Raw genomic sequence first — 21,568 nt, 5'->3', positions numbered from 1 at the left:
GGTCCTTACAAAAATTGGGACCAGTCAAACACACGGTTAGGGAGTTATTGGATTCGGTCCATGTGTTTGTTTGTTTGTTTGTGTTCGCATATAGATCTCAAGAATGAACGGACCGATCGTCATCAAACTTGGTGAACAGGTTCTATACATTCCTGAGACGGTCCTTACAAAAATTGGGACCAGTCAAACACACGGTTAGGGAGTTATTGGTGGATCAAAATTATACAAGGACTTATAGAGGGACATCTTAATGGTCAAAGGGAAATAACCATTCTCACTCAGTCACTGCCACCAACTGAGAAGGTTATTTCCCTTTGACGGGGGTGTTTTTCCTACCTCGGAGGAATTTCTTGTTATCGATGTTTTTCTCTCAACGGTACGTGTACACGCGAAACTTGCAACGAACGAGTAAAACGCCCAGGAACACAGACGAGAAAGACAAATCCTGATTAAGATGTAGCACCTCGCTTGCAGCTTCGATTAGTAGCACCACACGACAGGAAACCCGAAGATTGTGCATTTATTTATGTATTCTACGTGGCCAAAAGATTATTGCCACACATTTTGAACACAAATTAAAGCATTACATTTCAGTGTCATTTCATTAAAACTGTAAATTATGCCAGTTAAGGCCGTTCACTTAACTATCAGGATAAACCATTTATTTTACAAGGATCAGGTGACCGCCGCTCAAGTATGGGTAGCCTCAAAATCGACCAGACAAAAACGGGAGGGCCAATTGAAAAATCGACAAAAAAATCACAATAGGCTAAACTTTGCAGCTTTAAAATACGAGAAGAAAGTCAAATCAATTATCTACCCTTAACAGATTGTTTTGTATAGCTACCTTGCGTATTTTTCGTGCGCTATGCTAATTTATACTGATCCAGGTGTCGATCGCAAGAGCGGTCAAAAACGGGACTTTTTGCGTCATTTTTAGGAGTATCATGACAAAAAAACGCTGCACTTTAGCACAAACTTATTGGATTGCCTTGAAATTGTTTAGAATATTTTACCAACATACTAGAGATAGTTCGTGCGAAAGTTTGGATCGTTACAATTATTCATTTAGATGTGACGTAATGTTTCGGAAAAGGTGGTTAAACTCGTCATAGGATTGTTCATTTGTGTCCAAAAAAATCATGACTTTCATAAGTTTCAAGGCAACCCCACAAATTGCTAACTGCAACAAGTAACAGTTGGTGTCACCATGTCACGATCGGGTGACAGAGACCAAGAAAGCGTCACTCAGTGGAGTGCCTGTTCTGGGTCAATGTATGATAGAAAGCGCCTGTGCGTGATATTGGACACAGCAGAGTTTTTGCTGACAGTGCTCCCGAGCACGGATGTTTTGAAACGCACGAGCTTCACAGTGCAGGTTTCTGCTGTCATAGGGCTGACGGTTTTTTTCGCTGACAGCGCGCACGGGATTTTCAGGGATTGAGTTTCTCGTGTCTTTTTTCCTGCTTGGGGAGGCAAAACTGTGTATAGCTGGACTGGTTTGGTGACAAGGTCAGTCACGTGTATTTGGCTAGGTGGTCTGTCAGAGACTCAAGGACGACACACTTGACACCCAGCGGCAGAAGGGGAAGGACCTAACACACAGTTACTAGAGTATGATGGTTTTTCACCGAGTATCATATTCGGCACTCTAGGGGAACTTCCACAAGTTATTCCTTTCCTCTGCCACGTATTTTGCTGAGGACAAGTCGTCACATTTCCTTCGTCGGCGATGGCTTTCGCATAAGGATTCGACAAGGGGTTCTGGACGTTTTGGGTCACTGTTGACGAACAGAGACTGTTCCAGGGAGGAGGCGGACTTTGCTTCCATTGAGAGTTACAATCATAGGCTTTTGAGGTAATAAATCATTATTTAACGCTGTTGATGAGTCTGTGTTGTGGAATGAAATACTCTCTGTTGTTCTTTCCAGGTTAGCGCATAATTTACTCTCTGTGACGCTAAAATACTAATCTGTATATGGTTTTTGCAGATAGGGAGAGAAGGACGGAAAATGGCTGTTTTGTTGTTGTAAAAAGTCAGTTTTGTGCAGGCCCACGTGCTCGATGAGATATTTAAAGATGACATGTTTTAAGGTGGTGGGTGAGGGGTAGCTGACATGTTTAGTGCACCGATGCTTTCTGTTTGCAGCCTTCCTTCGTTCGTTCGTTTCGTTCGTTCGTTACGTTCCCGTAACATCGGCACGGCTGACTCTGGCGGGAACTGTTGAGGCTACGCTAACCAGGAGACCGGCTAACCAGGAGACCGGCTAACCAGCGGACCGGCTAACCAGCGAACCGACTAACCAGCATACCGGCTAAGCAGCAGCAGCAGAGATAAAGCTAAGTGCACCATGTCGTACGCACCCCGTTGACCACCGTTGTCTTTTCGTATCTATGATTTCATTGGAGTAGTGACAACGTGGGGTGTGCGACACCTGCACGAACTAGAGCTTTTCGAACAGAACATTCTCATTTCGACTGTATTTACACGGGTTCAGCGTGTTACTATAATTTTCTACATAGTACTGGCATTTTGTCAGTGAACACTGGTCTTTTACGTGTTGAGAACGTAAAAGGAACATATTTTGAGTGAAGGCTCGAGGGAGGTGGAGAGTTTATACATAAACAGGCGTCTGAAACTTATACTTTTGTTGACTCTATTTAATTGTATGCCTGCGAGAGTGGATCGTGGTGTGGTTAGTTAATTAGTAGTAATTAACCGGTTCATAATCACCTTGAGTGATATATTGAAACGTGACACATGGGGGCCAAGCCGGGATTTACTCAGTTAATTTCTGACTGATAAAGACCCACCAATTAAGGATAACTAAGAGCAGATAATCTCGTCAGTGCTCGACTTATTTTCTGCTTGGTGCTACCCTTTTTTGTATAGTTTTGATCATATACCACACCTTAAGCGATTCACATCTTGCAGGAAATGTAAATTGTAATTTGTGAGTTATTGTATGCGCTAACTGTGATTACTTCCCTTTCCTTTGTTTGTGAATCTTTGTTGTTGTACGTTCAGAGTTTTCCGTTGCAGAGAGCTGAGCGGGGTTAACGGATTTGTTGTTCGTTTTACTCAGTTTTCTCTACATTGTTGTTTTGCATTCTGTAACAGGTTACATTTCTACCGTCTTGTTTTACTTGGATTTTTCTCCATATTTTGACTTTGTTGGAATTTTGGGGGGGAAGGGTCCGAGGACTTCTGTCCTAACCAAGGCTGTGGGAGACACTCTGTTTCACCGCAAAAAGCAGCCGATAAAGTAGGCCACGGCTGTGGGAAACACTTTGTTTCACCGCAAAAAGCAGCCATAAAGTAGGCTACGCGATTTGTTCTACACCGTTTGGATTTTTCTTCTGCATTTTCTGGTTGCTGGATTTTTGTATCCACCGCTTTCATCACCGCGTGTTCTAGCTATAGCTGCGTTAGACTTATTTTGGTAATAAAGCTTTGCTAAAACTAACCATGGCTACAGGGGGATCTCCTACGAGGAGAATAACTTTCGAGACTCCTGGGAGCGAGCAACCGACTGAGCGAGACGCACGCGTTAGAGCCCGAAGCGTTCTAAAACGCTTAGAAGTAGAACGGAAGGAAGAATTTGAGCGACTGACAAGAAAAGAAGAACGTGACCGACAGGACAAGAAGGACGAACTTGACAGACAAGAAAGGGAACGACAGGCAGAACGACAGGCTGAACGAGACAGACAGGAAAGGAAAGAAGAACGTGACAGACAGGAAAAGAAAGACGAACTTGACAGACAAGAAAGGGAACGACAGGCAGAACGAGACAGACAGGAAAGGAAAGACGAACTTGACAGACAAGAAAGAGAACGAGACAGACAGGATAAGAAAGACGAGCTTGAGAGACAGGAACGACAGGCCGAACTTGACAGACAGGAAAAGAAAGACGAACGTGACAGACTAGACCGGAAGGAACAGGCGGATCGCGATCACCAGCTAGAGCTAGCTAGGCTACAGGCCGAGAAGGGTACGCTCACTCAGGCTAGCGCGCCGACGTTTGTTGCCGACCGTACGAGACTGCCGACGTTCGACGATGACAAGGACGAGCTCGACGACTTTTTACGCCGGTTTGAGCGCATTGCATCTGACCAGAAGTGGGAAGAGGCCACGTGGGCTAGCCGCCTTAGCACCTGCTTAAAGGGACGCGCATTGCAGCTCTACAACGCTTTGGAGGACGACGAGGCGAGAGACTATCAGGCACTTAAGAAGGCGTTACTCCAGCGCTTTAACCTGACTGCTGAAGCCTACAGACGACGTCTGCGTAACAGCAAGAGACTGAGCGGCGAGCTGAGTCATCAGTTTGTGGCACGCCTTAACCTCTACCTGCGGCGCTGGGTGGAGATGGCCGAAAAGGACTGGACCGTCAACGACCTTGCCGACCTCATAGTCATGGAACAACTGATGTCCAGCCTGCGACCTGAGGTGGTGACCTTCGTGCAGGAACACCAGCCAAAGACTACTCAGGAGGCAGCCGACTGGATCAGAGTGCACGAGGACGCCCAGGCGATCTCCGGCAAATCTTCAGGCTCACGGCCAGGAAAATCGGGAAATTCGGGTTCTTCAGGACCCAAGGACGGGAAGGACGATCAGGGACACAAGGGATCGAGTTCCAGAACTGACATCCAGTGTTACTACTGCAACAAGCGGGGCCACGTGAAGAAGGACTGCCACAGGAGACAGGCTGACCAGAAGGGCGTTCACTTTGTTGGCAGTGAGGAGTTAAGGGACGTCACGAGCTCATGCACCATTCCACAACTCTGCGTTCCGTGCTCCAGGAAACATTTCCAGCCCCACTGCAACGTCTACGTTAACGGAGTGAAGGGCGAAGGTCTGCGGGACACAGGGGCAGACATGATAGTGGTTCGGGCGAGTCTAGTTCCAGCTATGGCCTACACAGGAGACAGCATCAGGGTGAGAATGGCCGAGGCATCTCACGCTTACGACTTGAACACGGCAGTGATCAAGGTCGTAACCCCGTTGTTCACGGGGACCATTGTGGCCGTCGTCATGGACGATCCTCCATGCGACCTGCTCATTGGAAACCGGGTTCAGTTTGTGGACGGCGTCACCAGGGAGGTTCCCGTTTATCGGTCTCCCGACGTCATTTCAGTGCTCACGCGGGCACAGGCGGAGCGAGAGGACAAACCTCTCAAACCCCTACCTGCTGCACGAGCTGCCCTGGGGAACGTGACCCCCGCGCTTCTCGCGAAGGCTCAGGCATCTGATCCGACACTAGCGACTCCTCGGGAGCACGCGAAGTCGGGGAAGGTGAAGCTGAGCGGGAAGCATGGGAGGTCAAAGTTCCTCAGGGACAAGAAGTTGCTCTACCGTGAGTTCAGCAACAAGGAAGGTGCATTCAAACAGGTTGTCGTGCCTCGCGAGTTTCGCGAGGGTGTCATGGCAACGGCACACGACTCGATTCTGGGAGGTCATCTTGGTACCAAGAAGACCACGGATCGTGTCTGGCGCCACTTTTACTGGCCAGGCATCTGCACGGATGTCCGACGTTTCTGTGCGTCCTGCGATAAGTGCCAGAAGGTGGTTGCCAAAGGAAGGGTGAGGAAGGTCCCCTTAGAGAAGATGCCGCTCATCGACGAACCCTTTCGTCGGGTGGCAGTGGACATCATCGGGCCCATCTTGCCTGCGTCTGAGGACGGAAACAGATACATTTTGACCATGGTGGACTACGCTACTCGATACCCAGAGGCGATCCCTCTGAAATCGATTGAAGCCACGCGAGTAGCTGAGGCTCTGGTTACTATGTGGTCCCGGCTGGGAATTCCATCAGAGGTACTCACCGACAGAGGCACGCAGTTCACGGGAGGAGTGATGGCGGAGGCAGCACGACTGCTATCACTGGAGCAGCATTTCACCACTCCTTACCATGCTCAGTGCAACGGACTGGTGGAAAGGTTCAATGGCACCTTGAAGACCATGCTGAGGAAACTAGCTCAGGAGAAACCACGCACGTGGGACAGGTACATCCCAGCATTGCTTTTTGCATACCGCGAGGTTCCTCAGGAGAGCTTGGGCTTTTCCCCATTTGAGTTGTTGTACGGCAGACAGGTACGCGGTCCCATGGCTATCCTGCGTCAAGCTTGGACGGACGAAGAAGCTGACGAGGAGGTGCAGACGACAGCGACCTACATCGTAGAACTCAGGAACAGGATTGAAGAGACCTGCAAATTGGCTCAAGAGAACCTGGGAAGAGCAGCACAGCGTTACGCGCGAGGATTCGACCGCAAGGCACGGCCGCGCAGCTTCAAGATTGGAGAACGGGTGTTGCTACTTCTACCTGTCAAACACAACAAGCTACAACTGCAGTGGCAAGGACCTTTTGAGGTGACAGCGAAAGTGGGCCAGAACGACTACAGGATCATGATGCACGGGAAAGCACGCCTGTACCACGCCAACCTGCTGCGCGCCTACATAGAGAGGACAGCCTACGGGGAGAAGAACAAAGACCAGAAGAACAAAGACAAGAAGACAGAGAAGGTTGCAGTCATCAGGGGTGAAACGAGGGGTTGCTCGTTCTTGAGGACGACCTTTCTGTCTGGAAACAGACCATCAACCTCTGCAATATCTTCAGGTTGCAAGGTTGGCAAACGCCAGACTTATGCGCTGGGCGTTGATTCTCCAACCGTACCAATTCACGGTACGCGTCATACCGGGCGCCAACAATGTTGGAGCTGACTTTCTCTCTCGGGCTGTAGAGGAGAACATGACTGTGAGCGAAACCGAGGTTTCGTCTTGAAGAGGGGAGGTGTGTCACGATCGGGTGACAGAGACCAAGAAAGCGTCACTCAGTGGAGTGCCTGTTCTGGGTCAATGTATGATAGAAAGCGCCTGTGCGTGATATTGGACACAGCAGAGTTTTTGCTGACAGTGCTCCCGAGCACGGATGTTTTGAAACGCACGAGCTTCACAGTGCAGGTTTCTGCTGTCATAGGGCTGACGGTTTTTTTCGCTGACAGCGCGCACGGGATTTTCAGGGATTGAGTTTCTCGTGTCTTTTTTCCTGCTTGGGGAGGCAAAACTGTGTATAGCTGGACTGGTTTGGTGACAAGGTCAGTCACGTGTATTTGGCTAGGTGGTCTGTCAGAGACTCAAGGACGACACACTTGACACCCAGCGGCAGAAGGGGAAGGACCTAACACACAGTTACTAGAGTATGATGGTTTTTCACCGAGTATCATATTCGGCACTCTAGGGGAACTTCCACAAGTTATTCCTTTCCTCTGCCACGTATTTTGCTGAGGACAAGTCGTCACATTTCCTTCGTCGGCGATGGCTTTCGCATAAGGATTCGACAAGGGGTTCTGGACGTTTTGGGTCACTGTTGACGAACAGAGACTGTTCCAGGGAGGAGGCGGACTTTGCTTCCATTGAGAGTTACAATCATAGGCTTTTGAGGTAATAAATCATTATTTAACGCTGTTGATGAGTCTGTGTTGTGGAATGAAATACTCTCTGTTGTTCTTTCCAGGTTAGCGCATAATTTACTCTCTGTGACGCTAAAATACTAATCTGTATATGGTTTTTGCAGATAGGGAGAGAAGGACGGAAAATGGCTGTTTTGTTGTTGTAAAAAGTCAGTTTTGTGCAGGCCCACGTGCTCGATGAGATATTTAAAGATGACATGTTTTAAGGTGGTGGGTGAGGGGTAGCTGACATGTTTAGTGCACCGATGCTTTCTGTTTGCAGCCTTCCTTCGTTCGTTCGTTTCGTTCGTTCGTTACGTTCCCGTAACATCGGCACGGCTGACTCTGGCGGGAACTGTTGAGGCTACGCTAACCAGGAGACCGGCTAACCAGGAGACCGGCTAACCAGCGGACCGGCTAACCAGCGAACCGACTAACCAGCATACCGGCTAAGCAGCAGCAGCAGAGATAAAGCTAAGTGCACCATGTCGTACGCACCCCGTTGACCACCGTTGTCTTTTCGTATCTATGATTTCATTGGAGTAGTGACAACGTGGGGTGTGCGACACCTGCACGAACTAGAGCTTTTCGAACAGAACATTCTCATTTCGACTGTATTTACACGGGTTCAGCGTGTTACTATAATTTTCTACATAGTACTGGCATTTTGTCAGTGAACACTGGTCTTTTACGTGTTGAGAACGTAAAAGGAACATATTTTGAGTGAAGGCTCGAGGGAGGTGGAGAGTTTATACATAAACAGGCGTCTGAAACTTATACTTTTGTTGACTCTATTTAATTGTATGCCTGCGAGAGTGGATCGTGGTGTGGTTAGTTAATTAGTAGTAATTAACCGGTTCATAATCACCTTGAGTGATATATTGAAACGTGACACACCAAAAATGAACATGACACTGTCAAGCTGCCTGCAAGTATGCCCGTGTCCTGTACGGTGAAGGAATTTTTGGCCGTATAAAATTTCATCTCACACGGCATCACTGCAGAGCGCCTAGAGCTGTACCCACGGAATATGCGCGATATAAGACTCATTGATTGATTGATTTTAAACACACACACACACACACACACTGCACACACACACACACACACACACACACACACACACACACACACACACAAACACACACACACACAGCGAGAGAGAGAGAGAGAGAGAGACAGAGAGAGAGAGAGAGAGAGAGAGAGAGACAGAGAGAGAGAGAGACAGAGAGAGAGAGAGACACAGAGAGAGAGACACAGAGAGACAGAGAGAGGAAGAAAATGGCACAAAGACACGTTTTTTGTTTAAAATGTATTCTTTTCATTGGTTTTCAGATTTTCACAAAAGATGAACACCGTGAAGCAACAGAAACTTGTTGTCCTACAAACAAGTAGACTGACTGTTATTACTAAGGGTAACTTGTCACTAAATAATAAAATAGCACAAAAACCTGTTTTTGACAGGCGACATTTTGTTCAGTACTTTCGAGACTCTTATATCAGCAACATGTCTTACGTCTTTGTTACTTATAGGTGCGTTCGCAAACACACACACATATACACACACACACAGAGCATGCGCGTGCGCAAGCACACACACACACACACACACACGCCATGCGCGCGCGCAATCACACACTCACACACACACACATACACACACACACACACACACGCACACACACACATACACATACACACGCCATGCGCGCGCGCGCAACTACACACTTACACACACACACACACACACACGCCATGCGTGCGCCCAAATACACACACACAAACACACAAACACACACGCCATGCGCGCGCGCAAATACACACACACACACACACACACACACACACACATACTCACACACACACACATACACACACACCCTGACATTGTTGATTTGAACGGGTGTAAATAGTCTTCATATCATAAGGATCCAACTAAAATGGGGCGCGCCAGATGCAGATTGAAGACCAGTCGGGGGCGATCACGATGCATTACATATTCACCGCAGTCTGCGTAACAACACCTTTGTCTTCGCGCGGGTCCTCGTAGAAGTTGAAATCAATGAGGAAAACAGAGCTGAGGAGAACGGCCTTCATCTTGCAGGAAAAAATAGAAACAAAGAAAATTATATTGAAAGACAAATAATCAAACAAACAAAGAAACACACCAACATTGAATGCGGCTCATTCATGAAGCAACTGCCCAACCAATGGACGAACTCCTGAAATAGTTCTTGTACTGGTTGCGACAGACTGAGTGTAAACTTTACACGCGTGCTCCTTCTTGTTAAAGACACTCCCCTCGCTAATGCCTTGCCTCATGGGAACGTTTGCCTCAATACAAGCAAGACTAGAAGTTATAATATAGGTTTTCATGAACGGGTTTTCAATACACGATCTTCGGAAATAACTCTGTCGGATTTGCATAGGTTGTGAAAGCGTGAATATATATATAATAACTCTGTCGGATTTGCATGGTTGTGAAAGCGTGAATATGTAGTATATATATATAGAGAATACTACACACTTTGAACTCAAAGCCATGACGTTCCCTACACAAGGCTTTGATAACGAACGGATAAGGGGCGTAACTCCTTAGTCATATTACAGTTGAACATTCAAAGCGGGTCGGCTTCACGTCAATTTCTTGGCATCAGAGGCTTGACACAAATTAGGAAAACAAATGGTTGGACCCATCATGGACCAACTAAAACGCTGTAGTGCAGAATTAATAGTTTGATGGTATTTTTGAACGTTGTCAGCGTCACTGTAGGAAGTGGCATTCTCAGCGTTTCGATTAATTCAAAGATGCAAAGATTTTCGTTGTTGATACAAAGGGACTTGACGCTCACTTTCTGCACGCTGAGAACGCCACTTCCTGCAGTGACGCTGACAACGTTCAAAAATACCATCAAACTATTAATTCTGCACTACAGCGTTTTAGTTGGTCCATGATGGGTCCAACCATTTGTTTTCCTAATAATTTATTTATGTCAAGCCTCTGATGCCAAGAAATTGAGTGAAGCCGACCCGCTTTGAATTTTCAACTGTAATATGACTAAGGAGTTACGCCCCTTATCCGTTCGTTATCAAAGCCTTGTGTAGGGAACGTTATGGCTTTGAGTTCAAAGTGAATACTACATGGCTTGCTGTGTCGTACCATATTTACACGAGTTGGTTTTTGTATATAATGAACTGCGAGCGAAATCGAGCTGTTCACTATTTCAAATAGCAACGAGTGTAAATCTGGTACGAAACAGCAAGCCATGTAGTATTCTGTTTATCGTATACATACTGTACTTACGTGTATTTTACTGAAAATGTCCTGCAGTCGAGGCAGCTAAATTGAAGACGCTTGTTTTGGAACCTCGATCTCTTCTAAAGCCTCGTGAAATCCTTTTCGTTAAAGCAAAGAAACGTCACTCTGAAAGTGTGGCGTGACGTGTTAGTTCTAAAGATTCACGGAGGGTACTTAGCGAGCGCAAATTTTGTTTCTATAATGACGTTTGTCTCGGTGACTTTGGCACCATAAGCCGCAGTGGAAAAACAGGTCCCTGCCAGACTTGCTTGACATGACCTCATTTACATTATATACACACGTGTGATTTGAACGATTATTATCTCACGGGTGTCTCTCTCACGTATGTAGGATATTCACGCTTTCACAACCCATGAAAATCCGACAGAGTTATTTCCAAACAACGTGTATTGAAACCCCGTTCATGAAAACCTACGTGAAAACATTTAACCTACTTACACTACTAAGTTAACCTTTAGCCATGGAACCAGCTGAGAGTCCGGTTTTTTTTTTACCCAAAGTACAGAAAGGAACCTCCCTATATCGTAAAGGAAAATATTAACCAAACAAACCAGTATGACGGAACCCTGCAAGGAGTACACTCCCTTCCTAGTTAAAGGCAACAAGTTGAATTGATCAAAACAGTATGACAAAACTTCATACCTTAACCCCCCCCCCCCCCACCCCGCTTTTTTTTGTCAAGGAAGAAAATGTATGAATACAAGAAATTGTGTTTTTACTCTGATGTCGAGATCGATTGGGAAAGAGGCGGAGAAGACAGAACCCTGCAAGGAGTACACTCCCTTCCTAGTTAAAAGCAACAAGTTATATTGGTAAAAACTGTATACCTTTAACCCCCCCCCCTTTTTATATTTAGTCAAGTTATGACTAAATATTTTAACATCGAGGGGGGAATCGAGACGAGGGTCGTGGTGTATGTGTGTGTGTGTGTGTGTATGTGTGTGTGTGTGTGTGTGCGTGCGTGTAGAGCGATTCAGACCAAACTACTGGACCGATCTTTATGAAATTTGACATGAAAGTTCCTGGGTATGATATCCCCATACGTTTTTTTCATTTTTTTGATAAATGTCTTTGATGACGTCATATCCGGCTTTTCGTGAAAGTTGAGGCGGCACTGTCACGCCCTCATTTTTCAACCAAATTGGTTCAAACTTTGGTCAAGTAATCTTCGACGAAGCCCGGACTTCGGTATTGCATTTCAGCTTGGTGGCTTAAAAATTAATTAATGACTTTGGTCATTAAAAATCTGAAAATTGTAAAAAAAAATAAAAATTTATAAAACGATCCAAATTTACGTTTATCTTATTCTCCATCATTTGCTGATTACAAAAACATATAAATATGTTATATTCGGATTAAAAACAAGCTCTGAAAATTAAATATATAAAAATTATTATCAAAATTAAATTGTCCAAATCAATTTAAAAACACTTTCATCTTATTCCTTGTCGGTTCCTGATTCCAAAAACATATAGATATGATATGTTTGGATTAAAAACACGCTCAGAAAGTTAAAACAAAGAGAGGTACAGAAAAGCGTGCTATCCTTCTTAGCGCAACTACTACCCCGCTCTTCTTGTCAATTTCACTGCCTTTGCCATGAGCGGTGGACTGACGATGCTACGAGTATACGGTCTTGCTGAAAAATGGCAGCTACTTGACTAAATATTGTATTTTCGCCTTACGCGACTTGTTACATTTAGTCAAGTTTTGACTAAATGTTTTAACATAGAGGGGGAATCGAAACGAGGGTCGTGGTGTATGTGTGTGTGTGTGTGTGTGTGTGTGTGTGTGTGTGTGTGTGTGTGTGTGTGTGTGTGTGTGTGTGTGTGTGTGTGTGTGGTGTATGTGTGTGTGTGTGTGTGTGCGCGCGTGCGTGCGTGCGTGCGTGTGTGCGTGTAGAGCGATTCAGACCAAACTACTGGACCGATCTTTATGAAATTTGACATGAGAGTTCCTGGGTATGATATCCCCATAGGTTTTTTTCATTTTTTTGATAAATGTCTTTGATGACGTCATATCCGGCTTTTCATGAAAGTTGAGGCGGCACTGTCACGCTCTCATTTTTCAACCAAATTGCTTGAAATTTTGGTCAAGTAATCTTCGACGAAGCCCGGACTTCGGTATTGCATTTCAGCTTGGTGGCTTAAAATTAATTAATGACTTTGGTCATTAAAAATCTGAAAATTGTAAAAAAAATATTTTTTTATAAAACGATCTTAATTTACGTTCATCTTATTTTCCATAATTTTCTGATTCCAAAAACATATAAATATGTTATATTTGGATTAAAATCAAGCTCTGAAAATTAAAAATATAAATATTGTTATCAAAATTAAATTGTCGAAATCAATTTAAAAACACTTTCATCTTATTTCTTGTCGGTTCCTGATTCCAAAAACATATAGATATGATATGTTTGGATTAAAAACACGCTCAGAAAGTTAAAACGAAGAGAGGTACAGAAAAGCGTGCTATTCTTCTCAGCGCAACTACTAACCCGCTCTTCTTGTCAATTTCACTGCCTTTGCCTTGCTTAAAAATTGCAGTGCGTTCAGTTTCATTCTGTGAGTTCGACAGCTACTTGACTAAATGTTGTATTTTCGCCTTACGCGACTTGTTACATTTAGTCAAGTTTTGACTAAATATTTTAACGCAGAGGGGGGAATCGAGACGAGGGTCGTGGTGTATGTGTGTGTGTGTGTGTGTGTGTGTGTGTGTGTGTGTGTGTGTGTGTGTGTGTGTATGTGTGTGAGTCTGTATGAGTCTGTGTGTGTGTGTGTGTGTGTGTGTGTGTGTGTGTGTGTGTGTGTGTGTAGAGCGATTCAGAGAAAACAAATTGACCGATCTCCATGAAACTTAACATGAGAGATCCTGAGTATGGCATCTCCAGACATTATTTTTCTCTTTTTTTGTGATAAATTTCTTTGATGACGTCATATCCGGCTTTTCGTGAACGTTGAGGCGGCACTATCACGCTCTCATTTTTGAAATGTTGGTCAAGTAATCTTCGACGAAGCCCAGACTTTGGTATTGCATTTCAGCTTGGAGGCTTAAAAATTAATTCATGAGTTTGTGTCATTAAAATCGATTTTTCGCAAACAGATTTAAAATTGATTGCATCGTATTCCTCATCACATTCTGAATCTAAAAATATATACATGTCATGTTTACTCTTAATATGTGATCACAATTAACAAAAATAAATTAATTAGTCTTACGATTAAAATCTAAGAAATCGATCCAAAAATGATTCCATCTTATTCTTTATCGTGGTAGGTGAGCGATTTCCTTCTCGAGGGTATTGACGAAGCTGTACTGTCTTGATGAAAAAAATACAGTGCGTTCAGTTTCATTCCGTGAGTTCGACAGCTTGACTAAATGTAGTAATTCCGCCTTACGCGACTTGTTTTCTTTTGTGACAGGGGAGGCTACCGCTCCTTTCACAGCAGACTCTGCACCCGAGTTGTTGGCCTTTCAGTAAAAGTCAACACCAGTGGATTGTAGAATTCTGTTTGTGATGGGGTCTGGTGGTTTCCGATTGTCTGCATTGGGCAAAGTGCCCAGTTATTCTAACAAACATCACCAGAGCTCTTATAAGATCAAGACTATCATATGGACAGGAGGCCTACTTCTCGTCGGCTCGAAAATGGCTTGATAAGCTACAGTCAGCGGAATGTCGTGCCCTTCGGCTTGCCCTCGGACACCCAAGACATTCAAAGCAGGCCATTGTATACACCCAAGCAGGTTTCCTCCCTCTTGACATGTGGCGGCGTAAGTGCTGCGCAGATTACAATGTTCGAGCCAACACAGTGCAAAACTCAACAAAAGAGGAGCTACAACCGCATTACAATCATGTCCAAAACAAAAAGGCCCACTTTGGCACTACTTTCTCCTCACTGGCTCAATTCAATGCTTCACTCTTTAGTGAAATCAGTGTCGACCCAAATGATGTGGCCCAAAACCCCATATCTCGTGATCCCTCATGGACAATGAAAGAAATGAATTTTGACACAGAATATTGCACAGCTACAAAGGTGATCAGTTATTACTCAGGATACAAGCCCTTGAGCACATTGATACTGTATACAAAGGCCATGTTCATGTTTACACAGACGGGTCAGTGTTGGATGACAAGAAGGCTGGCGCAGCTTTTGTAATCCCCAGCGATGACATGACTGGGAAATTTAAACTGTGCAACAGAAACTCAATCTTCTCAGCTGAGCTCCTTGCCATCTGCATGTCGCTTGTTCATCTCAATCTCAAGAACACTCCTCCTCAAAAGATAGCTATATTCTCTGACTCCAAAGCAGCCATTGAAGCATTAAGATCTAACAAAAGATCAAAAAGACATGATCTTGTCATTGCCATAAAGGAGCTGGCAAATAAAATTATAAAAAAAAGGAAGCGAGATTAACCTGGTCTGGTGTCCAGCACACGTGAACGTGCCTGGCAACGAGAAAGCGGACAAAGCCGCTAAAGAAGCTGCCCAAGGCATAGGCGCCTCCGAGGTAGACCTGCCATTGTCTGCTTCTGAGATCAGTAGCCTTACAGACTCTCTTCTCTGGAGAGAATGGAGGAACAAATATATGCACAAGGCTATAAGCTCTGGCTGGCTCATTCGGGAAGCCCCATCAAAACAGATGAACACCTATAATGCATGCCCACGTGTAATAAAAAGGATTAACCGCCAAAGGGCAGAAGCTGGGAATTACCAATTTCTAGAGCTTAAATGCACCTGTCAATCCGACCTCACCGTTGCTCATTTGACTTTGGAGTGTGATTTGAACTCATGCCACTTTCAACCCCTGACTCAGTTTATAAACTCAAATAGAAATATTCTGCCAAATACCTCAAAGGAAAAATTAAGCTATCTTTTAAGTTTTAATAAAGACCTTGGGTGGCAAGGTCCCAAACTTATCGCTGGACTTATGCACACGCACCCACTTGGTCCCTGGATATGAAGAGACGTTGCTGCGGCTGACGCCATTGCTTCTCATACAGCTACTATATATTTTTATCAGAACTTTTAAAAATACCATTTTATATCCAAGTATCTCTTAACACCATTTTTAATTAGATGAGCGAGAGTGTGCGGGGGGCGGGAGGGTGGTGAACCACTGTACATAAAGGGAAAGTTTGTGTGCGCGCCTGTGTGTGTTTTTAATCTAAGACAAATGTCGCGAATGTTTTTACAGAGTGACGTTAAATAAACGATTTTATCATCATCGTCATTGTCTGTATGTTCATGGAAACCTTCGGGTTTGCATAACAGTTTTTATAGGGCTAAGAAATTAGCCCTAAAATTTTCAATCCTGTTTGATTGCACTTCGCTTCCCGTAGTATTTCGGCACTCGGTTACATCTTTGTCAAGGAAAAAAATGTATGAATACCAGAAATTGTGCTTTTACCCTGATGTCGAGATCGATTGGAAAAGAGGCGGAGAAGACGTCTGCATCCGTGAACATCTCCTTTAGGAGTCCAGAGAATTGCTTCTTCACCTGGCCAATCTCTTCTCCCTGCGGTGCAAGGTATACATCCAAATTAGGTTTTAGAACAAACTCATAATTTCTCTAGTAATTTCTCAAAAACGGGTACAGTCGAACCTGTCTAAAAGTGGTCTCTTAAGACAGGTGGTCTCTTTAAACAGGTGATTTATATAGTCGTAAAGACCGTCGGGGATCCTTTGGGGTGGTCTTTATGGGCAGGTGGTCTTTTTGGACAGGTGGTCTCAAGGGAAGGTTCGACTGTATTACCCGTATAGTGTGTTCTACCGAATACTTCCTACCTGATTTCCGACGCTTCAAATATTTGGTATGTTGGGCAACATGTTTACCTGCTTGAATCTCCCACATCTCCAAAACAGAAAATGACGGCTTCGTTCGGATAGAACACACTATTGGTACTGATACCACAAGTCTTTGTGTAAAATGTAGTAAAGATTGGTAAAATCATAAATAAAGTTATGATGGAACAAGAAAAGCAAATGCTTACACACGACTCGCCTTCGTTACCCCCGCCCGTCCCTGAACTCCTTACCCCCGCCCTTCCCTGAACTCCTTACCCGCGCCCTTCCCTGAACTCCTTACCCCCGCCCTTCCCTGAACTCCTTACCCCCGCCCGTCCCAGAACTCCTTAAACCCCGCCCTTCCCTGAACTCCTTACCCCCGCCCTTCCCTGAACTCCTTACCCCCGCCCTTCCCTGAACTCCTTATCCCCGCCCTTCCTTGAACTCCTTAACCCCCGCCCTTCCCTGAACTCCTTACCCCCGCCCTTCCCTGAACTCCTTATCCCCGCCCTTCCTTGAACTCCTTAACCCCCGCCCTTCCCTGAACTCCTTACCCCCGCCCTTCCCTGAACTCCTTATCCCCGCCCTTCCCTGAACTCCTTATCCCCGCCCGTCCCTGAACTCCTTATCCCCGCCCTTCCCTGAACTCCTTAGCCCAGCCCTTCCCTGAACTCCTTACCCCCGCCCTTCCCTGAACTCCTTATCCCCGCCCTTCCCTGAACTCCTTACCCCCGCCCTTCCCTGAACTCCTTACCCCCGCCCTTCCCTGAACTCCTTATCCCCGCCCGTCCCTGAACTCCTTATCCCCGCCCTTCCCTGAACTCCTTACCCCCGCCCTTCCCTGAACTCCTTACCCCCGCCCTTCCCTGAACTTCTTACCCCCGTCCTTCCCTGAACTCCTTATCCCCGCCCTTCCCTGAACTCCTTATCCCCGCCCGTCCCTGAACTCCTTATCCCCGCCCGTCCCCGAACTCCTTACCCCCGCCCTTCCCTGAACTCTTTACCCCCGCCCTTCCCTGAACTCCTTATCCCCGCCCTTCCCTGAACTCCTTACCCCCGCCCTTCCCTGAACTCCTTATCCCCGCCCTTCCCTGAACTCCTTACCCCCGCCCTTCCCTGAACTCCTTATCCCCGCCCTTCCCTGAACTCCTTACCCCCGCCCTTCCCTGAACTCCTTACCCCCGCCCTTCCCTGAACTCCTTATCCCCGCCCTTCCCTGAACTCCTTATCCCCGCCCTTCCCTGAACTCCTTATCCCCGCCCTTCCCTGAACTCCTTATCCCCGCCCGTCCCTGAACTCCTTATCCCCGCCCGTCCCCGAACTCCTTACCCCCGCCCTTCCCTGAACTCCTTACCCCCGCCCTTCCCTGAACTCCTTATCCCCGCCCTTCCCTGAACTCCTTACCCCCGCCCTTCCCTGAACTCCTTATCCCCGCCCTTCCCTGAACTCCTTACCCCCGCCCTTCCCTGAACTCCTTATCCCCGCCCTTCCCTGAACTCCTTACCCCCGCCCTTCCCTGAACTCCTTACCCCCGCCCTTCCCTGAACTCCTTATCCCCGCCCTTCCCTGAACTCCTTATCCCCGCCCTTCCCTGAACTCCTTATCCCCGCCCTTCCCTGAACTCCTTATCCCCGCCCGTCCCTGAACTCCTTATCCCCGCCCGTCCCCGAACTCCTTACCCCCGCCCTTCCCTGAACTCCTTACCCCCGCCCTTCCCTGAACTCCTTATCCCCGCCCTTCCCTGAACTCCTTACCCCCGCCCTTCCCTGAACTCCTTATCCCCGCCCTTCCCTGAACTCCTTACCCCCGCCCTTCCCTGAACTCCTTATCCCCGCCCTTCCCTGAACTCCTTACCCCCGCCCTTCCCTGAACTCCTTACCCCCGCCCTTCCCTGAACTCCTTATCCCCGCCCTTCCCTGAACTCCTTATCCCCGCCCTTCCCTGAACTCCTTATCCCCGCCCTTCCCTGAACTCCTTATCCCCGCCCGTCCCTGAACTCCTTATCCCCGCCCGTCCCCGAACTCCTTACCCCCGCCCTTCCCTGAACTCCTTACCCCCGCCCTTCCCTGAACTCCTTATCCCCGCCCTTCCCTGAACTCCTTACCCCCGCCCTTCCCTGAACTCCTTATCCCCGCCCTTCCCTGAACTCCTTACCCCCGCCCTTCCCTGAACTCCTTATCCCCGCCCTTCCCTGAACTCCTTACCCCCGCCCTTCCCTGAACTCCTTACCCCCGCCCTTCCCTGAACTCCTTATCCCCGCCCTTCCCTGAACTCCTTACCCCCGCCCTTCCCTGAACTCCTTACCCCCGCCCTTCCCTGAACTCCTTATCCCCGCCCTTCCCTGAACTCCTTACCCCCGCCCTTCCCTGAACTCCTTACCCCCGCCCTTCCCTGAACTCCTTATCCCCGCCCTTCCCTGAACTCCTTACCCCCGCCCTTCCCTGAACTCCTTATCCCCGCCCTTCCCTGAACTCCTTAACTCCCGCCCTTCCCTGAACTCCTTATCCCCGCCCTTCCATGAACTCCTTACCCCCGCCCTTCCCTGAACTCCTTACCCCCGCTCTTCCCTGAACTCCTTACCCCCGCCCTTCCCTGAACTCCTTAACTCCCGCCCTTCCCTGAACTCCTTATCCCCGCCCTTCCATGAACTCCTTACCCCCGCCCTTCCTTGAACTCCTTACCCCCGCCCTTCCCTGAACTCCTTACCCCCGCCCTTCCCTGAACTCCTTATCCCCGCCCTTCCCTGAACTCCTTACCCCCGCCCTTCCCTGAACTCCTTAACCCCCGCCCTTTCCTGAACTCCTTACCCCCGCCCTTCCCTGAACTCCTTATCCCCGCCCTTCCTTGAACTCCTTAACCCCCGCCCTTTCCTGAACTCCTTACCCCCGCCCTTCCCTGAACTCCTTACCCCCGCCCTTCCCTGAACTCCTTACCACCGCCCTTCCCTGAACTCCTTACCCCCGCCCTTCCCTGAACTCCTTATCCCCGCCCTTCCCTGAACTCCTTACCCCCGCCCTTCCCTGAACTCCTTATCCCCGCCCTTCCCTGAACTCCTTACCCCCGCCCTTCCCTGAACTCCTTACCCCCGCCCTTCCCTGAACTCCTTATCCCCGCCCTTCCCTGAACTCCTTACCCCCGCCCTTCCCTGAACTCCTTATCCCCGCCCTTCCCTGAACTCCTTACCCCCGCCCTTCCCTGAACTCCTTATCCCCGCCCTTCCCTGAACTCCTTACCCCCGCCCTTCCCTGAACTCCTTACCCCCGCCCTTCCCTGAACTCCTTATCCCCGCCCGTCCCTGAACTCCTTACCCCCGCCCTTCCCTGAACTCCTTATCCCCGCCCTTCCCTGAACTCCTTATCCCCGCCCGTCCCTGAACTCCCTATCCCCGCCCTTCCCTGAACTCCCTACCCCCGCCCTTCCCTGAACTCCTTACCCCCGCCCTTCCCTGAACTCCTTATCCCCGCCCGTCCCTGAACTCCTTACCCCCGCCCTTCCCTGAACTCCTTATCCCCGCCCTTCCCTGAACTCCTTATCCCCGCCCGTCCCTGAACTCCCTATCCCCGCCCTTCCCTGAACTCCCTACCCCCGCCCTTCCCTGAACTCCTTACCCCCGCCCTTCCATGAACTCCTTACCCCCGCCCTTCCCTGAACTCCTTATCCCCGCCCTTACCTGAACTCCTTACCCCCGCCCTTCCCTGAACTCCTTATCCCCGCCCGTCCCTGAACTCCTTACCCCCGCCCTTCCCTGAACTCCTTATCCCCGCCCTTCCCTGAACTCCTTATCCCCGCCCGTCCCTGAACTCCCTATCCCCGCCCTTCCCTGAACTCCCTACCCCCGCCCTTCCCTGAACTCCTTACCCCCGCCCTTCCCTGAACTCCTTATCCCCGCCCTTCCCTGAACTCCTTACCCCCGCCCTTCCCTGAACTCCTTATCCCCGCCCTTCCCTGAACTCCTTACCCCCGCCCTTCCCTGAACTCCTTATCCCCGCCCTTCCCTGAACTCCTTACCCCCGCCCTTCCCTGAACTCCTTATCCCCGCCCTTCCCTGAACTCCTTACCCCCGCCCTTCCCTGAACTCCTTACCCCCGCCCTTCCCTGAACTCCTTATCCCCGCCCTTCCATGAACTCCTTACCCCCGCCCGTCCCTGAACTCCTTACCCCCGCCCTTCCCTGAACTCCTTACCCCCGCCCTTCCCTGAACTCCTTACCCCCGCCCTTCCCTGAACTCTTTACCCCCGCCCTTCCCTGAACTCCTTACCCCCGCCCTTCCCTGAACTCCTTACCCCCGCCCTTCCCTGAACTCTTTACCCCCGCCCTTCCCTGAACTCCTTACCCCCGCCCTTCCCTGAACTCCTTACCCCCGCCCTTCCCTGAACTCCTTACCCCCGCCCTTCCCTGAACTCCTTACCCCCGCTCTTCCCTGAACTCCTTACCCCCGCCCTTCCCTGAACTCCTTACCCCCGCCCTTCCCTGAACTCCTTACCCCCGCTCTTCCCTGAACTCCTTACCCCCGCCCTTCCCTGAACTCCTTACCCCCGCCCTTCCCTGAACTCTTTACCCCCGCCCTTCCCTGAACTCCTTACCACCGCCCTTCCCTGAACTCCTTACCCCCGCTCTTCCCTGAACTCCTTACCCCCACCCTTCCCTGAACTCCTTACCCCCGCCCTTCCCTGAACTCCTTACCCCCGCCCTTCCCTGAACTCCTTACCCCCGCCCTTCCCTGAACTCCTTACCCCCGCCCTTCCCTGAACTCCTTACCCCCGCTCTTCCCTGAACTCCTTACCCCCGCCCTTCCCTGAACTCCTTACCCCCGCCCTTCCCTGAACTCCTTATCCCCGCCCTTCCCTGAACTTCTTACCCCCGCCCTTCCCTGAACTTCTTACCCACGCCCTTCCCTGAACTTCTAACCCCGCCCTTCCCTGAACTCTTTACCCCCGCCCTTCCCTGGACTCTTTACCCCCGCCCTTCCATGAACTCCTTACCCCCGCCCTTCCCTGAACTCCTTACCCCCGCCC

At 48.6% G+C, this 21,568-nt stretch overlaps 2 protein-coding genes across 4 annotated transcripts in view; one reads left to right on the top strand and one right to left on the bottom strand.

The window, feature by feature from the left end:
• LOC138978054 (uncharacterized) overlaps positions 1 to 8,898 on the top strand; it is a gene marked incomplete at its 5' end in the record, with an annotated part of 17,617 nt that extends 8,719 nt beyond the window's left edge. The window contains 1 exon segment of the mRNA XM_070350675.1: positions 8,782 to 8,898.
• Positions 8,742 to 21,568, bottom strand: part of LOC138978055 (phospholipid scramblase 2-like) — a 21,351-nt gene continuing 8,524 nt past the window's right edge. For all 3 annotated transcript variants that reach the window (XM_070350678.1, XM_070350676.1, XM_070350679.1), the window contains exons 5-6: positions 16,177 to 16,284; positions 8,742 to 9,543 (exon numbers count right to left, since the gene is read on the bottom strand). In XM_070350678.1, coding sequence (XP_070206779.1) covers positions 9,506 to 9,543; positions 16,177 to 16,284 — 146 coding nt within the window. In that variant the 3' untranslated portion in view covers positions 8,742 to 9,505. The remainder of the gene's footprint in view (positions 9,544 to 16,176; positions 16,285 to 21,568) is intronic.

This window comes from Littorina saxatilis, linkage group LG10, assembly GCF_037325665.1.
Source record: "Littorina saxatilis isolate snail1 linkage group LG10, US_GU_Lsax_2.0, whole genome shotgun sequence".
In the NCBI taxonomy this organism is placed as follows: Eukaryota; Metazoa; Mollusca; class Gastropoda; order Littorinimorpha; family Littorinidae; genus Littorina; species Littorina saxatilis.
This window is presented reverse-complemented; position numbering and strand designations above follow the sequence as displayed.